General features: G+C 36.2%; 1 protein-coding gene across 2 annotated transcripts; it reads right to left on the bottom strand.

Annotated features, from left to right (window-relative positions):
• Nucleotides 1-257: 257 nt before the first annotated feature.
• On the bottom strand, nt 258-18,150 carry INO80 (DNA helicase INO80-like protein). Of its 2 annotated transcripts, none has more exons than XR_005480640.2 (23): nt 17,684-18,150; nt 17,303-17,390; nt 16,784-17,177; nt 16,261-16,693; nt 15,946-16,146; nt 15,713-15,823; nt 14,467-14,882; nt 14,255-14,363; nt 14,085-14,165; nt 13,836-14,008; nt 9,443-9,568; nt 8,281-8,442; nt 8,140-8,197; nt 7,113-7,340; nt 6,875-7,021; nt 4,517-5,068; nt 4,120-4,377; nt 3,916-4,023; nt 3,318-3,412; nt 2,909-3,168; nt 2,385-2,582; nt 2,128-2,280; nt 258-1,019 (listed from the first exon to the last, which is right to left on the bottom strand). XR_005480640.2 is itself a non-coding variant. In XM_039025474.2 (23 exons), the coding sequence occupies exons 1-23, from the start codon at nt 17,738-17,740 to the stop codon at nt 786-788; spliced, it is 4,539 nt and encodes a 1,512-aa protein (XP_038881402.1). In that variant the 5' UTR covers nt 17,741-18,150; the 3' UTR covers nt 258-785. The 2 variants fall into 2 exon arrangements, 1 of the variants encoding a protein (XP_038881402.1); XM_039025474.2 differs by having other exon boundaries at nt 3,012-3,168.
• Between the last annotated feature and the right edge of the window lie 2,151 nt (nt 18,151-20,301).

A 20,301-nucleotide genomic window follows, 5' to 3' on the forward strand; every position in this document is an offset into this window, starting at 1 on the left:
TCAGCTTTCTTTCCCTCTGTTCTTACAAGTCTCACCTTACAATTTCATCAGCAGTAGCAGCAGTAATAATTATTATTATTCTTATTCTTATTATATTATTATTATTTAAGGGGAAGGGGAGGAAAGAAGAAGAAAAAGAGGAAAGGTTGTAGGTTGTTACCAGACAGGCTGAATAAAAAGAACATAAAAATAACTACAGAGAAAAAAGATAAACAAGAAATGCTGAAAACATTAACATACAGAAGATAAAACCCTGATGAAGATGAAGATTTCTCCTTTCTTTTTTTTTCTTTTCTTTTTTCACCAAATACTAGTTTTGGAAACTTAGTATATAGCACAAGAACATAGCTTCTTCTCAGGAAGCCAAAAAATATATTATATATATCTATACAAATATCGATATAATTACAGACGAATTTCCCACCAAAAAGAAAGAAAAATAATGTTACAGAGAATTTAAGTTACCTTCAAATGGTAATGTGACGGCGCCAAGCTTCATATGAATATATATAAGCTCTCACAATGCTTTCTCCCATTTGATTTGTTGAGCTCCTCCACTGGCTAGCAGAAAACCAACGTACACCATAACAAATTAGAGAACAGACGTAGATGGGAAGGAACCAGAGTAGGGGCCAGGCCATGACACGAGCGTGAGGGATGAAGTCTACCATCAGCTTCGATGCCATACGTCATTGATCAATCTGATCAAATTCCGCAACCGAAGTTCGGTGGCTTTGCAGGATGGCAATATTATTGTCTGCACTGGATCCATCTTGCAACTGATGCTATTGTGGATATTGAGTCTGCTCTAATATTCCCATGTTTGTGGAGGTAGTTGCTGGTACAAGGTTTTCATTTACACTCTTGGTCGGTCGCTTTGGTCTCTTTGGTTTCTGAGCTTGAGGTTCGAGATTTTGCTGGGAGTCGTCCAAGTCAAACTCGAACACTGGGCTCGTTCCATTTATCTTTTGTAAACTTCGCGCTTTTGATGAATTTTGCTTTTCAGAACCACCTTTTCTCTGCAAAAAGACAATACAATGAATATAGTTATAAATAGGCAAACAAATCAGCTTTTTTTCCCTGCAAGCAAACAATGATAATAGGCATATTTTATTGAAAACAACACCGCTTGTTAAAAATAGTCAGATATATCTATAAACAATAATAATGAACTCTGATGAAATGCAACAAGTCTGCATCTACACCCACGAACATAGCTCCCTTCACTATTTGTTTGATAAATATGGTATCAAGAGCTTCATTCCTAAAATAATGCTTACGATCCATCCTCACTAATCTCTAGGGAGGCTTCACCTATCCTATACTAATCCAGGAAGACGATAAGAATTTGAAGTTACTAAGTTTTACTCAGGTACAACCTAGGCGTTTAAAATGCATCTCCAAACATCTCAAATCCTTACCAGTCCTTACCACTAGTCTAGAGGATCTCTGTTAACTGACAATTCTTATAAACAATTTATGAAGATATGCCAAATATATTTTGAGCGCTAGTCTCTTTTAATCAATGAAAAGTCTTATTTCCTTTTCACATACAAACATATCTAAAGAACATAATATGTGGTAGAACATAATATGTGGTAGGGTCAGATGGGTTGTTCCCTGAGACTAGTCGAGGTGCACATGAGCTATCCGGACATTCACGAAAATCAAAAAGAAAAAAATTATATAATCCATAAAGGAAATAAAGCGTTCAAAACTGTGGGTCAATGGTCTCACTCCGATGTCCTCAAGAACTCTTAGTGGGTTTCACTTTCATGTTCATATACAGGAGGATCAGTCAGAAAACGATCGTGGATTCTTAGGTTTGAAAATATAAAAACAGGAGAGAGAGATAGAATCCTGGAACAATAAAAATGCGACACACCTTTGCCAAAATTCCATAACAATATTCAAACTGTTTGACTAATAATACTAATAAACAGCCGGTTTTACATAAGCAAAAGTTATATCAAATCATCAACTAATAATACATCAAATCATCAACTAATAGAGGTATTGACTAACATAACAAATGAGTGTTATAACTTCTACATCACTGTTCTTGTAAACTACCAAATTTGGAATATCAAGAATTTTCTGAAATAACAGACGGAGAAAGTTCAGTACCTTTTTACTGTTGGATTTACTCTTTTCCGGATCAGGAGATGGATCATATTCATTACCCCTGGATTCAGGGTTCATTAAATCCTCCAATGATGCGTCACCCTCAGCATCGACTCTTATACCCTTTGCTTGTTTTTTCTTTTGTCTATCCTTTGCCTGGCACCAAACAGATTTTAGGGAATTGTCGATGGAAAAATATACAAATACAGAAATCTTGTTGCAAGATAAGAAAATGAAACAAATAAATAAATCAGACCCACCACAATAGGAATTTCTCGTAATTTTTGCTCCAACTGGGCATCATCCAGGAGTAAAGATACGACATCCTCAGGAGCTAAGATGTCTCCTTGAACATGGCCACCAGTCATGACAAGCTGCTGAACAGTGTTTTTCTGACTCGCTCTCTGAAGAATCTTCTCTTCAACCGTCTCTTTACATATCAGTCTGTACACAGTGACCTACAAAGAAAATGCAAGTAGAAAAGGTTTAATGACCAAATAATAAAAGGGAATGAGGAAGGGAAAAAAGAAGAGAGATAGTAAACAACTCACAAGCACATCAAATTTACTTAGAGACCCAAGAAATGATATTACCGTTATTACAGTCCCTAAACTACCATATTTTTTAATTTGGTCACATATCTTCAATTTAAGGTCAAACTAGTCCAACTACAAACTCTACAAGTAAGAAATGACGATCAGTATCAATCAACATAGTCCTAGTACAATTTATAATTTGAAAGAAAAATTAAATAATTCAAAACTCATCTAACAGGAGGACTAACAGGAGTACGCAAGTCCGATTTCAATTAAAACAGGTTTTTCCCAAAACTTCCAGCAGCTATTCTCCCCTTAAATCTCAAATTCCTTGATGAAAGGAAAACTAACATCTTTTGTCTGTCCCAGCCGGTGAGCTCTGTCCATGGCCTGCAAATCCAGGGTTGGATTCCAATCACTTTCATAAAAGATGACTGTATCAGCAGCTGTCAAGTTAATGCCAAGTCCACCAGCTCTTGTGCTCAACAAGAATACGAAAATATCATTCCTACAGATATAACACGATCGCATTACAAAAATAAATAAATAATAAGGAAGATGCTAAGATCCAGGAAGCGACCAAAAGTAAGCAACAAATTGATTTGATAGTAGAAAATGATGTAATAAACTTCATTATGATGTCAAGAAAGTCCATACCGAAGTTGGAAGTCCCTGACCATATCTCGACGATCCATTATAGTGGAGGATCCATCAAGTCTAAGGTATCTATACTTTCGATAATTCATGTAATCCTGCAGGGACATGGTATAATTGTAAAAGCAAGCAAATGAACTCCAGAAAGTAGAAACCTTGTTAAACGATAAGGTCATGGTGCTTATAAAAGGTAGTTTCTTGTTTTAAAATTTTAATTAGCCAAGATACGTTTGCAACTCAACATAAAGGAACGGAAAATGTTTGAAGTTCAAGGGCCATGACTACAACCTTTAAAAAAAATACAAGGAATTTGGACCCAACACAAAAGGAACGAAAATGTTTAAAGTTCATGGGCCATGACTACACTTTTAAAAAAAAGTACAAGGAATTTGGACCCACTATCATGCAATGCTCAAAAATCCTATTCTTCTTTTTCTTTTCCCTTTTTTTTTCTCTCTTTTCCTCAGAAGTGTGAAATAAAGGAGGAACCAAGCTATAAGAAGTCTCAATCTCAAATTTAATTAAATAATTTTGATATTTTACTTTCATAGCAACAAAGGAAACCATAAAGCCCAGAGCAGCATGGATGAAGAATGAGTACCTCGAGAATATTCAACATTTTTGTCATTTGTGCAAACAGAAGCACACGATGATTTTCAGCCCGTAAGCGTTTCAGTAATATATCTAGTGTTTGTAGCTTCCCGGAGTCCTATATAAAATTCATTATAGAACCATACGTAAAAATATAAATAATTAAATACTCCTTGAAGGATAAAGTAAAGTGAGAAGAGAAAGAAACACCAACCGTGAGCAACTTTGCTGGATCAAAACTTTGCATTGGAGGACAAGACCCAAAAATACTGTACGTCAACTGAAGAGCAGGCTGGGAAACTGGTATTTCAGCATCAATCTCTTGAATCAAAGGGTGGGGTCCATTTGGCTTTCTTGGTCCATTAAATTCAGATGTGCGTGCAAAGCCAATAAATAATCTCTTCACCCAAGGATCGTGCAATTGTTCAACCATTTGGTAAGCAAAATTTCGATCTGAGCAGTGCGTACCTATCTGCAAAATAGATGCAACGACTGAGCATTTAACAAGTACCTCAAATGATAAAGACAAATGAGACCTGTCAAAGCAAAAGCTTCTAGTTTCTTAAAAAAATAAAAATAGCAAACTGATTTTGAAAACAATATATATGTACCGGTGGAGCTCTAGTTCTTGGAATAAACGTGTATGCCGAGTGAATAAGCCCAACATTCGACTGAAGCCTCTCCTGTTGAGGAATGACTAAAGCCTCAAAAGGAGCATCACCAGGCCCTGTTGCAAGTTTTCTCCTGAGTAAGTTAGCCTGAGATATGGAAGGCATCAACAACATTCTTGTAACAGCACGCAGTTTTCCCTGCTCAAGAGAACCATTTTCTGGATCATCAATAGATTCCATAACAAAGTCTACGATTCCATCCAGAAATTGTCGGTCCCATCTCATTATGGAAAAAAGTAGCTGTTCTAGACAAGAACCATTGGCCAAAAATGTAACTTCTGCGGGAGATAGATCCATCAAATGGGTGAAACCAAAAGTGCCACTTCGACGATAAGAATGATGTAAACTGTCTCCTTGCATGAATATGGATCGATAAACATTTTCCGAAGAAAATATGTTAAAATGTTTCGGAAGAAATCCTCCACCAATGCCATGTGCAACTGCAAATGATTTTGAACATCGAAGAACCTCTCTGTGTACTAATTTTGGTAACTATAAATCAAACAATCAGATTAAAACAAATATTAGTCATTCCTCTGGAGAACCAAGGGAGTAAATTAGAAAACTGACCAAAAATTTACATGCTGACTTATTATGCAGATATAGAATCCCTCAAGATGGCAGATTTCCAATGGGTGGAAAATACACACACAAAAAGAAAAAGAAAAATGGAAGGTATATGCTTCAAAGAATCCAGAAGTCATACAGTCACTTGTAGCTTCTAAAATTGAGACCTATAGTGTCTTTTTTTCCCTTAACGAAAATAACTTCATTTGGGGAGGAAAAAAAAGAGAGAGAGAGAGAGAATGAGAGAAAGGATACAACGGCATATAACGAATCCCACAGAAAAGGAGAACCCTACTAAAGAAAGGGATCCAGCTATACAAGATAGTATCTATTGAATAGTTACAAAAGGTCTTCAAAGTCGAAGTCTAGCGGGAAACATGGAATAGTCAAATTTAAAAGTCACTAACAATCCTTTTTTTCTTTGAAAAGAAGTTATTGACAATCAATTACCAATCATCAATAAATTATTTCAATCATAGACTTTAAAATATTTACATATAAGTTCAAAATTAGTGCAATAAGTTTAAAATACAATTATTCAACAAAACAAGATTCGGGGGGATACACTTTTTAGATATTTTAAATGCGAAAATTTTACAGTTTTTTTTTTAGAAGTCAGCTTTCATTGAGAAAAAATTAGAAGCATCCATGAGGGCAATGCAAAAGAAAAACCCAGAATGAAAGAAGCAAAAATAGAAAACAAAAGTAAATTATAAGTCCTTCCAAGTCCTTTGTTCTTCAGCTTTTCTTGGCTCTTGCTTCCTTCCATTCTTTTGCTCAGAACTCAACATTCATGGTTTTTTTTTATTACAGGCTTTATCTTTTTTTTAATTGTTTTTTTCTTAGTAGAGCATATAGTTTAGCATTGCCCTCTTTTCATTATTTCAATAATTTTTTCTCATTTCTTGTCATAGAATAAAAAAAAAAGTAAATTGCAAGTCAAAATAAAATTGCATATGATAATTTAGAACACCATTTCATAATTGTAATGACAAAAAGTAACTTAACGCCATTTCATTATTACTAGCAATGTCTGGGTGTAAAAGCACATTTTTTATAATTTTTAGTTGTTGAGGATTCCACATTGGAAAAAACAAGGGACCTCGTAATGTTTACAAAATACATGGGCTACTCCTCTCGTTGTCAATTGGTTTTGAGATGTAACTCCATGTTATCTAATATGGTATCATAGCCCATGCCCATGAAGCCCAAATGGGCATCCAGTCCAAAGAAAAACTAGAATCCAATCCAAAAATGGTGAACCCAAAGAAGCACTATCTTGAGGGGCATGTGGAAAAATCAAGCACAATATTTATAAGACTATGGGCTACTCCTATCATTGCCAATTGATTTAGAGTTGGAAACCTATGCTAACTAATTGTAGTTTATCTACATTTTTTACCAATTGGAGAAATTTTTGTTAACTCCTTTGGTTTGAGCTTTGCCCTTCTTAAGTAATTTTCATACATCAATAAATTTGTTTCCAAAATAAATAAAGCTTGTGAATAACACCCAGCGATAAACTACTTATTAATCTTTTGGGCCCACGAGCAAAATGCAAATACACATGAAATTCGTAAAATCATAGCAAAGCTGTTATGGGATGAGGGTTACCCTCAAGTCACCAAAGTCAACAATTGATAAGATGGGTGTGGACGTAACTCTATTTTCTTCTGTAAATGAACATGCATTATATTAACTAGTAAGGAATAGAGGCAAAAGTGGAATTACCTTAAACTCAATGAGATTGTGACCTCCTGAGTAGTGAACGTCCTCAAGTTCCCCAAAAGGAGGGGGCAAAAGGGGATTCGGAATGTCTGCAAAGTATAGGTATGTGCTTCCCTCATTCCTTTCGAACAACTCTGGGTGATTGCACACCTACACATATACACAGTTAAAATACTTCTCCAATTGTTGTTATAAAAAAAGGTATTTCGTGTGTTTATCTATGTCGAGAGAGATCAAATACCTTTCTCAGCTGAATGACAATGTTCATAAGATTGAGAATTTTTTTCTCATTAAGATGCCTATTGCTGTCAAACAACTCAGCAAGTGATATCTTATTCTTGATAGCTTGATAAAATGCTTGCTGCCGGGAGCTTAACTTGCAATGCACTGTAATCTCTGTTTTTCTTGTTAGCTCAGAGATTACATCCTTTTTTACTCTCCGCAACATAAAAGGCTTTAATATTGAATGCTGTTTAAAAAAAAACGAGAAACCCATAAATAAGTCAACAAAGTGCATTACAACATATTGAATCTTCTATAAATCCTAACATTCAGTTTTCTACCACGATCCAAGCTCCATATACTAATTTAAATTTTTAAAAAAAAAAAAAAAAAAAAAAAAAATACTTCAGTGCATTTTGTAATGCACCAAGATGGGTGATGCCCACTCAATTGTCCAACTACAATTTGTCAACCTCTTCTTTTTTCTTATATATATATATATATATATATACTGCATTGAACTTAAAGATGGGGGGCAACCCAATAAGCACCCAAGTATTACTCTATAAAATATATCAATGAAAGCTTTTTTAATAAAGATGAAAATAGACTATATGATCCAGTTCCAAACTAGATAAAGAACAATGATGTCTTGATAAGAAATGTCCTTCGTTTCAAACTTTCAAGAATAACGAATATATAAGATAGGCCACATGAAAATGAAGTTCTAATAGAAAGCAATTCTAAGGTCATTTGTTTCCTCAACAATTCCTTTTCCACCGAGGTAGATCTAGCTTTATCAAACCAAAATATGTTTTAATTTTCTTCATGAAAATTTTTGTAAGCCCATGGCATAAAACAGGGAGAAACACTTTGTCACAATGAATTCTTCGAGTAAATTACAAGGATCAAACAAAAGTGCACAGCAAGTCCCAATCTAAACAAAGAACTTGGAGTTTGTAACTTCCTATAGAAGCAATTTCATTTCATATAACAACAAAACTGAAATAATTGGTAGATTCCAAGGTTAATGAATAAGTACTCACCAAGCGGTTGAGCTGGTGCTCGTTCAAAGTACCTCCATGTTCTGCATGATTTTCGATTCTGCAGGAAAAGACTATGAATCAAATAACATTTACTTAGCATAGTTTGATTAAATCACTGTAGCTCCACAAACCAATACTGACCCTTTTGAAAACCACTCATTAAACTGTTCGTGGCTATCGAATAAAGTAGGCATGATGAAATGTAGAAGGGCCCACAACTCAGCCATATTATTCTGGACAGGCGTCCCAGTAAGCAGCAAGCGATTCCGACAATTAAAGCTTAGCAGTGTCTTCCACCTTATGCTGTCAATTTAATGAAATGAACATAACACATTACTGTAGAGCCTAAACAACGGCCATAATTATCGTGGTTCTATTAAGTAGTGTTTTTTAAGAAGGTTCTGCTGAGTAATACCTTTTTATAAGGTTCTACTGAGCAATACTATTCAGCTGTTTGTTTGCTTATTAAAATACTCGTGACCCAAGCAAGAAGATTTTATATTAACAACAGCCTACCCTATCCTTGATCAACTGCTTCTCAGTTAGATGGTGGATCACTTTTTTTTTAAAAGGAAACAAAGTTATATGATGGATCATTTACATTAGTTTCCACTGAAACATTAAAATAGGAAGGAGGGTCAATAATATACAAGACAAACCTTTCGTTATTATCATGAAGAGAGGGAAGATAAAACATCCACCCTGGGACAAGAAGATTCTATTGATTATTTTTAAAATAAAATTTTATAACAAGAAGGATTTAAACAAAGAAAATCTCTCGAATTTTCCAGAAGGATATTTATTGTGTTCACGCACATTTGCCAAGAGAATATCTTGACAAACTCATATCATTTACCAGATTTATGACACTTCTACAATAAGTTTCTGAACTACTATCTTTTCAAACCTATACTTTTCTTTGCAGACTACAGGGAAGCATCCATGAGCATCAACCACATCTAGAGTTTGCTCATAACTCTTCTTTTTTTTTTTTTATTGATGAAAATCCGGCCTTTCATCAAAAGAAAATGAAAGAATACATGGACATGCAAAAAGAAAAGTCCACAAAAATAGGAGCCAACTATAAGAAGAAGCTCCAGCCAAGTAAAATGCGACACTACGAGTACTTATAAAAAAATGGACATGGAGGCCCAAAGAGAAACCAAAAAATCTAAAGTCCCAAGCATCCCTACATAGACAGGAAGTCAGGAAGACTAAATAAATAAATACATATGTGCACCAAGACCAACTAACAAAGTATGTATATCAGCTAAGGCCATATGCAAAGTAAAAAAGAACAAACCTAGTAGAACTTTTGATTGCTTGTGCCTCATCCAATACCATATATTGCCATTTCACACGTCGAAAATACTTTTCATCAGAAACGAGTAGCTGATAGCTGGTAATGAGAATGTGAAAACCAGCATCCCTAGAAAGAAAAGAAAAGAAAACAACTAACGTGAAAAAATAAGATGATGACAAGCATCCATGGAAGAATAAATAAAGAAAGTAACAGGCATCAATAAAAAAGATAATGACATGGTGAAATTAAATATATATATATATATTAAATTGACATCCATGGAAGAATAAACAAAGAAAGTAACAGGAACTATCTGATGGAGCCTGGCAGGGAAGATCCATTGTGCCCTTTCCTCTTCATTACAGTGTCAATAGTTATCAATTGCTTCAGTGACCTCTTATCCCATGAAGCACAGCAGTGACACGCCACTGGCATCTCATTATGTCAGTCCCCTCTTTCCATAAACCATTATCAGTTGCCACGCTCCTCTCCACCTTTGAGAGGAACAGCAAAGAAAACTTATTCAACATCACAGAAATCTTCGAAAAAGAATCTGGCTTGATAAACTTATTCAACATCACAGAAATCTTCGAAAAAGAATCTGGCTTGATATCAATGTCCAAAATTCTTGGTATCAACGTTGATGATTTGGCTTTAGTTGGCTAAATATCTGCCTTAGCTAGCCTCCCTCCTGATGGTAAGCATAAATTTCCCAGCTTTTGGACCCCCCATCATTGAGAGGATTGCATACAAGCTTCAGAACCAGAAGCATACCTTCTTGTCTACAGAGGGAAGCTTGACATGTACCCCTTTTAGCTCCTGAGAAATTTCCTAGGGGAAGGCCCCATACAAAGGGTGGCTATCATCTAGTTAGCTGGAAAAGGATTCAGCAGTCTACTCATTTTGGAGGGCTTGACATCGCAACATCAAGCAAACAAATCAAGCCATGCCATCCAAATGGATATGGAGATACCTTACCGAGAAGAATTTCATATGACAGAGCAACCTTCTCTTGTACTCCATGGTCAAACAACAAAGTAGCTAATGGAAGCAATACAGTTTAGGAAGGATTATAGAATTGGATCTGGACCACTTTTTTCCTTTTCTTTTCCTTCTAAGTTTCTGCTTTGCATGTTCAAGCTAGCTTGCGCTCCTTGACTAATCTTACATGACAATCAACTAACTCTACTATATGAGCTACTTTCTAATACACTCCTTAGTCCTTGTTGGAAATAAGGGACTTTCTAATATGCTCTTTAGTCCTTGTTGGAAATAAGGGATTTAGTTGATTGTCTATAGTTCCAGGTGTATTATAGTTATTTACTTTACCCTATTTTTCTTTCCTTTTAGTATTTAGGCTTGTTGGAGCCTGTAAATATGAATCCTCTTGTATCTCCACATTATGTAAAAATTAATAAAACGGAGACCCTCTATCATGGTTTTTTCTCCCTATTCTAGGGTTTTCCACGTAAACCTTGTGTCTCATCTTTCTCTTTTCTCTTTTAACATGGTATCAGAGTGTGGTGACGAAACTCTAGCCACCATCGGCAGAAACCAACCTATGCAAGATAACCTTAGTGCTGCACCAACACCGCTTCCACCACAGCTACCAATGGAGCCTCAGGTCACCGCCGCTGTCGTTCAGACCGCCATTGACCAGTATCTTTGATCGCTACAAATACATCCTCAACAACAGCCGATCGGGATCCCTAGTGCCGCCAACTTTATTCATAGTGTCACCGCCGCCACCTCTGGTCCTGCCACCGTTGCCTTTGGTCCCGCCACACTATTCATAAACTTCTCTCCTCTAGCAAAGTTAAACACGATTCGGGTTCTTCTCTCTGTTGCAGTAAATAAAGATTGACCTCTCCACCAACTTGATGTGAAAAATGCATTTCTAAATGGTGATTTAGAAGAAGAGGTGTATATGAGTTCTCCTCCAGGTTTTGAAGCTCAGTTTGGTCGTCAGATGTGTAAACTCAGGAAGTCCTTGTATAGTCTGAAATAGTCCCCAAGAGCTTGGTTTGAAAGGTTTACTACCTTTGTTAAGTCCCAAGGGTTCACTCAGGGACACTCTGTGACCATACATTGTTCACAAAAATGTCAGAAAATTGTTGTCCTAATCGTGTATGTGGATGATATTGTCTTGTCAGATAATATTGATGAGATCACCAAACTGAAAAAGAAGATGGCAGATGAGCTTGAAATCAAAGACCTTGGGAATCTAAAGTATTTCCTTGGAATGGAAATGGCCAGATCAAGGAAAGAAATCTTTGTCTCACAACGAAAGTACACTCTTGACTTGTTAAAGGAAACAAGTATGACTGGATGTAGACCCGTTGACACTCTTATAGAATTCAATGCTAAACTGAGAGATTCTGTTAACAAGTTCCAATTGATAAAGAGAGGTATCAGTCTAGTGGTAAAGTTAATTTACTTATCACATACCAAACCAGACATTTCCTATGTTGTCAGTGTTGTCAATCAGTTTATGCAAGCACCATATGAAGAACATATGGAAGCTGTGAATCAAATTCTAAGATATTTGAAAAACACTCCTAGTAAAGGTCTAATGTTCTGGAAAACTGACAGGAAATGCAATGAGGCCTATACCGACGGGTAGGGAGCGCCCGCCCTATCGAAAATGACGAGTGGCTCGACTGTCCGGCAAGCCAGTTCTGACTTGGCAGGATCAGTCACTGACAGAAAGTCTACCTCAAGGTACTGTACCTTTGTATGGGGTAACCTGGTAACTTGGAGAAAGAAGAAGCAAAGTGTAGTTGCTAAAAGTAGTGCAGAGTTTGAATACAGAGCTATGAGTTTGGGAATTTGTGAAGAAATCTGGTTGAAGAAAGTATTATTTGATCATCATCAAGATGGTGTCTTACCTATGAAACTCTATTGTGATAATAAAGCTGTTATAATCATCGCTAATAATCCAGTACAACATGATCGAACGAAACATGTGGAGATTGCACACTTTATAAAAGAGAAACTGGACAACGGCAGTATTTGTATTCCATATATTCCATCAAATCAACAAGTTGCAGATGTTCTCACTAAAGGGTTACTCAGGCAAAATTTTGACTCTTGCATTAGCAAGTTGGATCTGATTGATATCTACACCCCAACTTGAAGGGGAGTGTTGGAAATATGGGACTTAGTTGATTGTTTATAGTCCCGGGGATATCATAATTATTTACTTTACCCTATTTTTCTTTCCTTTTTTGTATTTAGGCTTGTTGGAGCCTTTAAATAAAAATCCTCTTGTATTTCTCACATTATGTAAAACTTAATAAAAACGAAGACTCTCTATCGTGGTTTTTTCTCCCTGTTCTAGGGTTTTTCACGTAAACCTTGTGTCTCCTCTTTCTCTCTTTTCTCTTTTAACAGTCCTTACTTTCTTTCAACCAGCAAACTATCAACGAACAAAGTGTTTGGCACCATTAGTTTTAAGAGACATCTAGAAGACAATGAGATCACGGAATGGGCTACCTTATCCTATTATTCTCCTCTTAGCAGTAACCTTTTCCAAAAGACAATTACATCTTCCCCCCAACTTCCCGTTGTTGCATGTGCAATACGGATGCTTAACCGTAGGTCCATCTGTTTGTCTCCTGCCTCTATATTTACAGATTTTCGTCCTTCATTCTAGATGCCTTTAATTGGCACAGTGCACACCGTATCGAAGTAACCCTAGAGAGTTTCTTACTACCACATTGGTGGACCACCCTACAATAGGAGAAGAAACCCTTAGGAGAGTTTCAATTGAAAGCTTTGGTCAGAGAGAAACAACTACATCATTAACTAAACCACTGACCAAGGAGTCCTCTGAAACCAATAGTCTGCAAGATGAGAATGAAAAACCGAACCAACAAACGGTTTCGGTTGGTTTAAGCAGTTTTTTCAATTTTTCAGTTTTTCTCTGCATCATTCTTAGTGGTTTATTTGGTTCTTGTCTCTTTGTAATTTGAGCTTTGCTCTTTTCACTATATCAATGAAGTTTTGTTTCCGTTCAAAAAAAAATCTCTTACATCCCTAATCCTAAGCACGTGCACGTTTCTTTTAAATCTACCAATGTTTAGAGCTAGCTTGTGCTCATCTCAATTAATCGCACCAAACAGTTATCTAATATTACATATTTGGTAGTCTAAGAAACTCGTACGACATTAAATCCTAAGTATGTAGCAACCATAGTTTGAACTCCCACCATTATTATTATTATTTTCCCTCTTTTACTTGATACAACTGCGCTTTATCAACCACTAGGTCAACCCATGGGACTTTTAGGTTATTATTATAACTTTTAGCTTAACTTGAATCATAAAAATCGGCCAACCCTTTAGTTTCATTCTTTTAAAACTACTTTTGAAAATTTACAACTTCAGATTACCTGCGATATAGATTCTTGGGGTTAATCTTTTTCCTGAGAACTGTACGCTCTGAAAGCCCACCCCAATATGGAAGAGCTTTTAAGTCAGGGCAGAAACGATTGATTTCATCCACCCAATTGTTCAAGACAGACGCAGGTGCTACAACCAAAAAAGGCCCCCATATATTTTTATCCTGATATAAGAAGGGTGATAATAGTTAAAATACAAAGAAAAAATAATACTTTAGAAACTTCGTATGATCATATTACCTCAGCCAAATGAGCCAAAAAAGCCATTGCCTGTATGGTCTTTCCAAGGCCCATTTCATCAGCTAGTATGCCATTTAAACCCTGTATATAACCACGGGACCAAAGCTTAACTTTTTTCTTTTTAAAAAGGATGAATCCATGATAATCATTTCATAAGAACTTCATACAACCTGCTCATAACAATTGACCAACCATTGGAGACCTTTCAGCTGATATTCTTTAAGGCTACCTTTAAACAACTCAGGTGTCTGAACTGTTGAAGTTACAGGCATGGTTGAGCTGCCAAATAGCAATATAGTTCCATTAACTTGACTAAAAAATGGGAACTGCCTCAAACTCCAAAATGGGAAGAAAATTTTAAAGAATAAAAAAGGAAACTTACGGATGAAGCAGATCTATATTATTAGCTCCAGCAACCTCATTTTGATCAGGTTCAGAAGCTTGACGCAGCCTTGAGCATTCATCATCAAATGCACTTGTTAACTTTTTTTGCTTCGAAACTGCATCTTGAGCAACTCTAAGTGCTTCCTTCTTCAGTTCGACCTCCTCAGGATCTTCTTCCTCAGCAGGCACACTATCTGAATCCCAAGTCCCTTCTTGGTAATTTGGTTTTTCATCTTCCAAAGGCAGAGCTTCAGAAGGATGCAAATTTGATTTGTTCTGCATAAAATGACTATAAAGCTCTGTTTGTTGTATAAGAAAATTGAGCCTCTGCTGCTGTCTCTTAGCTTCTCGAAGTTCCTGCTCTCGCCTCAAAGCTTCAGCAGCTTCTCTTTCCTCTCTTTTCCGCACTTCAGCCTAAAGAATGAATGGAGAGAACTAAAGCATGAAATAAACATCTTTAAATGATAGAAAAGACTAGAGAAAAATATTTGTTCTCTTACAAATAAAAGAGAAGGGTTAGCTTTGAGACAGATTTTCTGTTTTCAGTATAACAGTTTTTCATTCTTACATTTTCACATTGCTGTTTGGAGGTTAAAACAAGATACATAATTTTATTGGATCAGAGCAACCAAATCACTGCCAAAAATTAGCAGCAGCCTGCAAAACTCAGCCTGATCTTGTGACTGAAACAGATTTGGACCATTCAAAAAATAAGTCCTTCCTATATTGAATGAATGCAGGGCAAAGCAAGCCAGGGAACGCAATTGTGTTTGGATGGTGGAGTATTTGGCATATTGCCAACCTACTAAAATTAAAATTAGAATTTTTCCTTAAAACTTTTACCTTGTACCCACCCATATTTTCTTAAAACACAAAGCATGCCAAATGTGAGATGGTCCTCAGAAGTAACACATTGGTCTAAAATGGAAGCATATGTTTAAATGAGATGATATAGATAATCTTTTTAATTGTATAATAAATAAATAAGTCTACGAGATTGTTGGCATAGGCATTACGTTGATTATCATCCATAGGGATTACGTCGATTATCATCCCTTATGTTAGGAAAAAGAAATTGAGGCCATGTAGAAAGGTCTGAAGAACAAGCATCAACACCAAAACATGTGTCTTACAAGATTGGCTCAACTCATACCAACTCACGAAGCATGCATAGAAACACATTTTAAAACCCTACTTACAACCAAAACAAAATAAATACTTCATAAAGTAGAAAAGTAGAATACCATCTCTTTATCAATTCGCTTCCAAAATAGCAACATGTCTCTAGCTAATTTCCGTGTTCGAATTGCAGCACCTCTCATCATTTTAAGAGATCTGCTGACCTTCAATTTGACCTGTTAAAGATAAAGACACCATGTTCAAGAAGCCACACTAAAACATTCCAGAAAAAATACATAATTAGATGCTAAAGTTTAGCCAAATTTCCGAACACTAATAAGAAATAGATAATACATGCCTCCCTTTGGCAAGTTTCTGAGAACCTCTTGGCATCAATTAGCTGCTTCCGATGAAAGGCGGTGAAGTTCCGATGATGTTTTGGCAAGTCTCTCCTAACAATGTTGACCCAGATTTTCCCAATCTTCTCCATTTCCTCTCTCTCTATGACAGAAGGGTCTTTCTTTATTTTTTGTTTCTTGGGCAGGCTTCGTTCAATAATCTGCAGCAAAAAATAAATTAAAGGAACATCCAGTCCTTCCCAAATATGAAAAACAAATAACCCAAATAAAAACAAGGCAAAAACTGAGAACATAATATATAACAGATTAAGAACCTCATAAGTGTCTCCCTTCTCCAAAACCTTCACATAATATATCTGTAGCACACCACCCTCAGATAAAATAGCTCGCTTTATTCTTCCAGCAGCCCCCTCTGGGATGGATGAATTCAGCCCAATGTCAGATACTTTGAGACTGAATTTCTGTGACGAATTTGAAAATGCCAAGGCATCTAATCTTGCCTGAAGCGATTCATACTGGGGCTGAGGGTCCCCCATCCCTGCCTGGCTACGGAGTCCAAACCTTTTGTCATCAGCAATCATCGACGCTAGGGACCCCAAATCCAATGTACCCTCTAAGTAAACTTCCTCTACTTGGATGTCAGAGAAGCTTGGCAAGTTCAGTGAAGCAGCCAGCTTATCATAAGTTGGGGGAATTTTGAAAGTGATGCCATCCCCAATATCCAAATATGCAGGCTCATATATTACTCTGCAAAAGCAGAAAGATCATAGAATGATGTCCTCATGTCCACGACTACAAGATTTCTCACACTTAAGATAATCATGTAAAGAAGAAAACCTGTCAGGCGTACGCAGCAGAGCAAAATCTGCCTCATGATGACTTCCTGGTCTGTGAGGATTATAATCGTTAATACAATCATTTGCAGTTTCCCCTTCAAGAAACCCTCCATGTTGCTCACTCCCCGACCTCCTAGCTCTTGAACTTGAGTTACCCTTAGACGCTGAATTCCCCCTGCGTGTAGGCATGGGAGATGAGGAGTCTTTAGACCTTCGTTTATACTTCTTAATGTGTTCTCCAAGCATTTGTCGATACCGCTCTTCAGTAACGTGCGTCCCGTAGTAATCATCCACACTGTCGTCCTCCTCACTATTCAGCGACTGCCTTCTTTTCCTCGCCAAGCTCAACTCTCTCTTAGTCATGGTACCATTACCATGTTTTGCAATTGTTCTACCTGATACACATCCACCATCATTACGCATTGCCTCAAAATCTATATTTATAACCATAATCTTCAAATTCAGTTAAGTTCGCAAGGCACAAATCAGATATCACATAGTCAATCACAGAAACATGTACCTGGGCTACCTCTGCTCTCATCCTGACTGCTATTCGCATAATAATCAAAATCATCCTCCGGTTGCGGAAGTTGAAAGTTCAGCAAGGGCTGCAGCAGAACCCAAGATTCTCAAAAGGAAACTAGAAATTGTAGAACAGCAGTACCTCATTCGACTAAAACCCACATTCAAAACCAAGAAAATGAAGTAACTAAACCAACAGAACACGAAATTCAAACACAACACCCCAAAAACTCAAGAATTAAAAATCTAAAGAAAGAAAAGCCAAAGAACCCACTGCAATTCAGAACAAGCCACACACAATACCATGATTACCAGAACAAAAGGGGCAAAAAAAAACAAATAAGTTTGCGAAAAAGAAGCAAAAAGGGAGAGGAGAAACCTCAAGGTTGAAGAGGTTGGAGTAGAATAAGTCCTTGGATTGCCTGTTACGGTCCATGTGAAAAGGGGCAACGAGGAGTCGAGTAAGGACTAGAGAAACGGGACGCAAAATCTGCGCAGTGCATCGGGAGAATGGGGAAGATGAGAGAGAAGGTGGAAAACCCTAACCCTAGAAAGAGGATTGGGATTTTGGGAATTGGGAGTGGGGACGACGACGGAGTGTTGAGAATGGCGGCGCAGGATAAGGAAGACGGAGAAGAGGATGCGTCGATTGATACTAACGTGTGCCGGCCTTTTTCAGATATTTGGGTTTTAAACGTTTGTCACCGCCGTGGCTAAGAACGGCCACCGATATCGTACATCATCATCATGTTTTGTGGTACAACTTAAACTAGTAAGAAATCTTCTTTTTATTATTATTATTATTGGTTTGAATTAGAAATCCCAAATCTTTATCTTACATTTCACCGACCTCAAAGGCGTTAACTATAAAGTTTACAAATTTATCGAAAAAATTCACGTTCGTAACGACCACCTACGACACCATCCCAACTTCGCACAACTACTATATTCAGCGATCAATTTCAACAATCATCTATAATGATCAATTGATCATATACTTAAAAAATATAAATAAAAAGATTTTATATCAATGGAGATAGTTGTCTCCTTGTATACTTATGATCATCTTTTTTTAACTAGTGTGAAACTTTGGACACATAAGGATTAAGTGTAATAAAAACTATTTGCAAGACTAGTGGTGTTTTGTTGTTGTCTTTATTGAATAGTGTCTCCCAAAATGTGGAATGCACAAAATTTTTATAATATTCGAGGATTGAAAAACAAGAATTTATCACATTAATTTTTTTCAAGGGCTCAACCAAGTTTTTTTTTTCTTTTTGTTAAATGTCATTTAACTTGATAATTTTTTTATTATGTTGTATATATATTTATTCATGAGCTATAAATAATAATAATAATAATCTCTACTCTATTAAAATGGGCTATATAGGGATAATCTTTATACGTCTCTTTTGCCCTTATATTTTTCATAAATTTTCATATTACCCTTGAGTGATTGTGACCTTTCAAGTGTAGATGTCTGTTTGAAAGGCAGTAGCCTTTCCAATTTTGAGTTTACAAAATACATTTTTAATTTTAAAAATAAAGTCATGGGTCAAATAAGTGCAATTGATGTTGATGAGACTCTTCAAAATAGAATACATTAGATGCCAATTGGATACTGATTGATGTCAAAAAGTGCACATTCTTACCATCTATTTTAGTACTTTTCTTTAGTAAAAGTAGCACTTTATGTAATATTTTGACCCCAGAATGTCCTAAATTAAATAAAATGATAAATCATATGTCTTTGAATTGTCTAAAGTGTGTTTTTAGTGTTTTGGGTTGGTTAAAGGAGCTTCCAGACTGATTTGTGACTATTTTGCAGATTTTGACTTCACTGCAACCACATTACCAAATCACTACGACCGCATAAAAAAAAAAACTCTAATTTTCCAAATTCATGCATCAGTCTATTATGGTTGTTATTTCCTTAGTCAAAGTCGTTATTCGACACTTAAAATGATGGGTAAATGTCGGGTAAACGTCCAGAGCATGATTTTAGGTCATTCCTCAATAACCTTAGCCTAGGAGGAGTGTCTCACTTCAAGCGCTAACTCTCCATCGAACTCTATCTACCCTCCACCAACAAAATTCAGTCATCCATTAGCCGAAATCCCATATTTCCAGTTATCAAGCTTCAAGAATGAAAGTCCCTCTGAGGCTTTAACACTCTAGGTTACTTCTACCCCGTGAAAACGTGTGGATAAGTGAGATTCGTCCTTGAAAAAAGAGAATCACCCTAGGGAAAGATTGGACAAGCGAAAGATCGTCACAATTCCGTTTTTAGTATATTTCCAGCATTTTTTTTATTTTATCTTTGCAATGTTCTCTCTCTATTTATTTTCATCTTGAACATTTACCTTGTAGTCATGATTTTTTATTTAATAAAATCTAGTCATTTATTATTAATCGTGAGCTAAACTCTCTAAGGGGTTCAGTTGTGTAAATACTCTAAGGCTTCATGGCTTGACCAATGCTTATGCTTCATACCTCTTTGACTTTTGCATTTCCTTTATAAAGTGATGAAAAAATATTGCTTAGTTAAATTGATCACTTAATTTCGCAATTTAGTGGAGTCTTAATGTTGAGAAGGTTAGGATATAAACTGATTCACAAAGAAAGATGAGATTAAGAGCCTAGAAATAGAACCATCACATCGCCTTATAAGTAAGGGACATCATGGGATAAAGAAATTGCATATGAATTAATCTAAGATCCAGCTAACCATAGAAATATAGTCATTAGTTGATTAAAGCTCCTAAAAGAACTTGACACAAGACTGAATGAAAGAAGTTTTTTGTCCATGACTAGGTCATTATCATAGTATGACACGGTCGCATTGTCCAAGGTACACTGTTCTTTTGGTTGAAACATAACTGCATTTTTGTTCAACACTCTTGTTTACTGCTTTCATCAACATTCAACATCAAAATCACTTATTTACTGATTACCCTTTGGTTTTCATAGAAAAACTACTTCTTAGAAAAATTGAAT

Source organism: Benincasa hispida, chromosome 3 (genome assembly GCF_027475165.1).
Source record: "Benincasa hispida cultivar pf3 chromosome 3, pf3_genome.v1.1, whole genome shotgun sequence".
NCBI classification, from domain to species: Eukaryota; Viridiplantae; Streptophyta; class Magnoliopsida; order Cucurbitales; family Cucurbitaceae; genus Benincasa; species Benincasa hispida.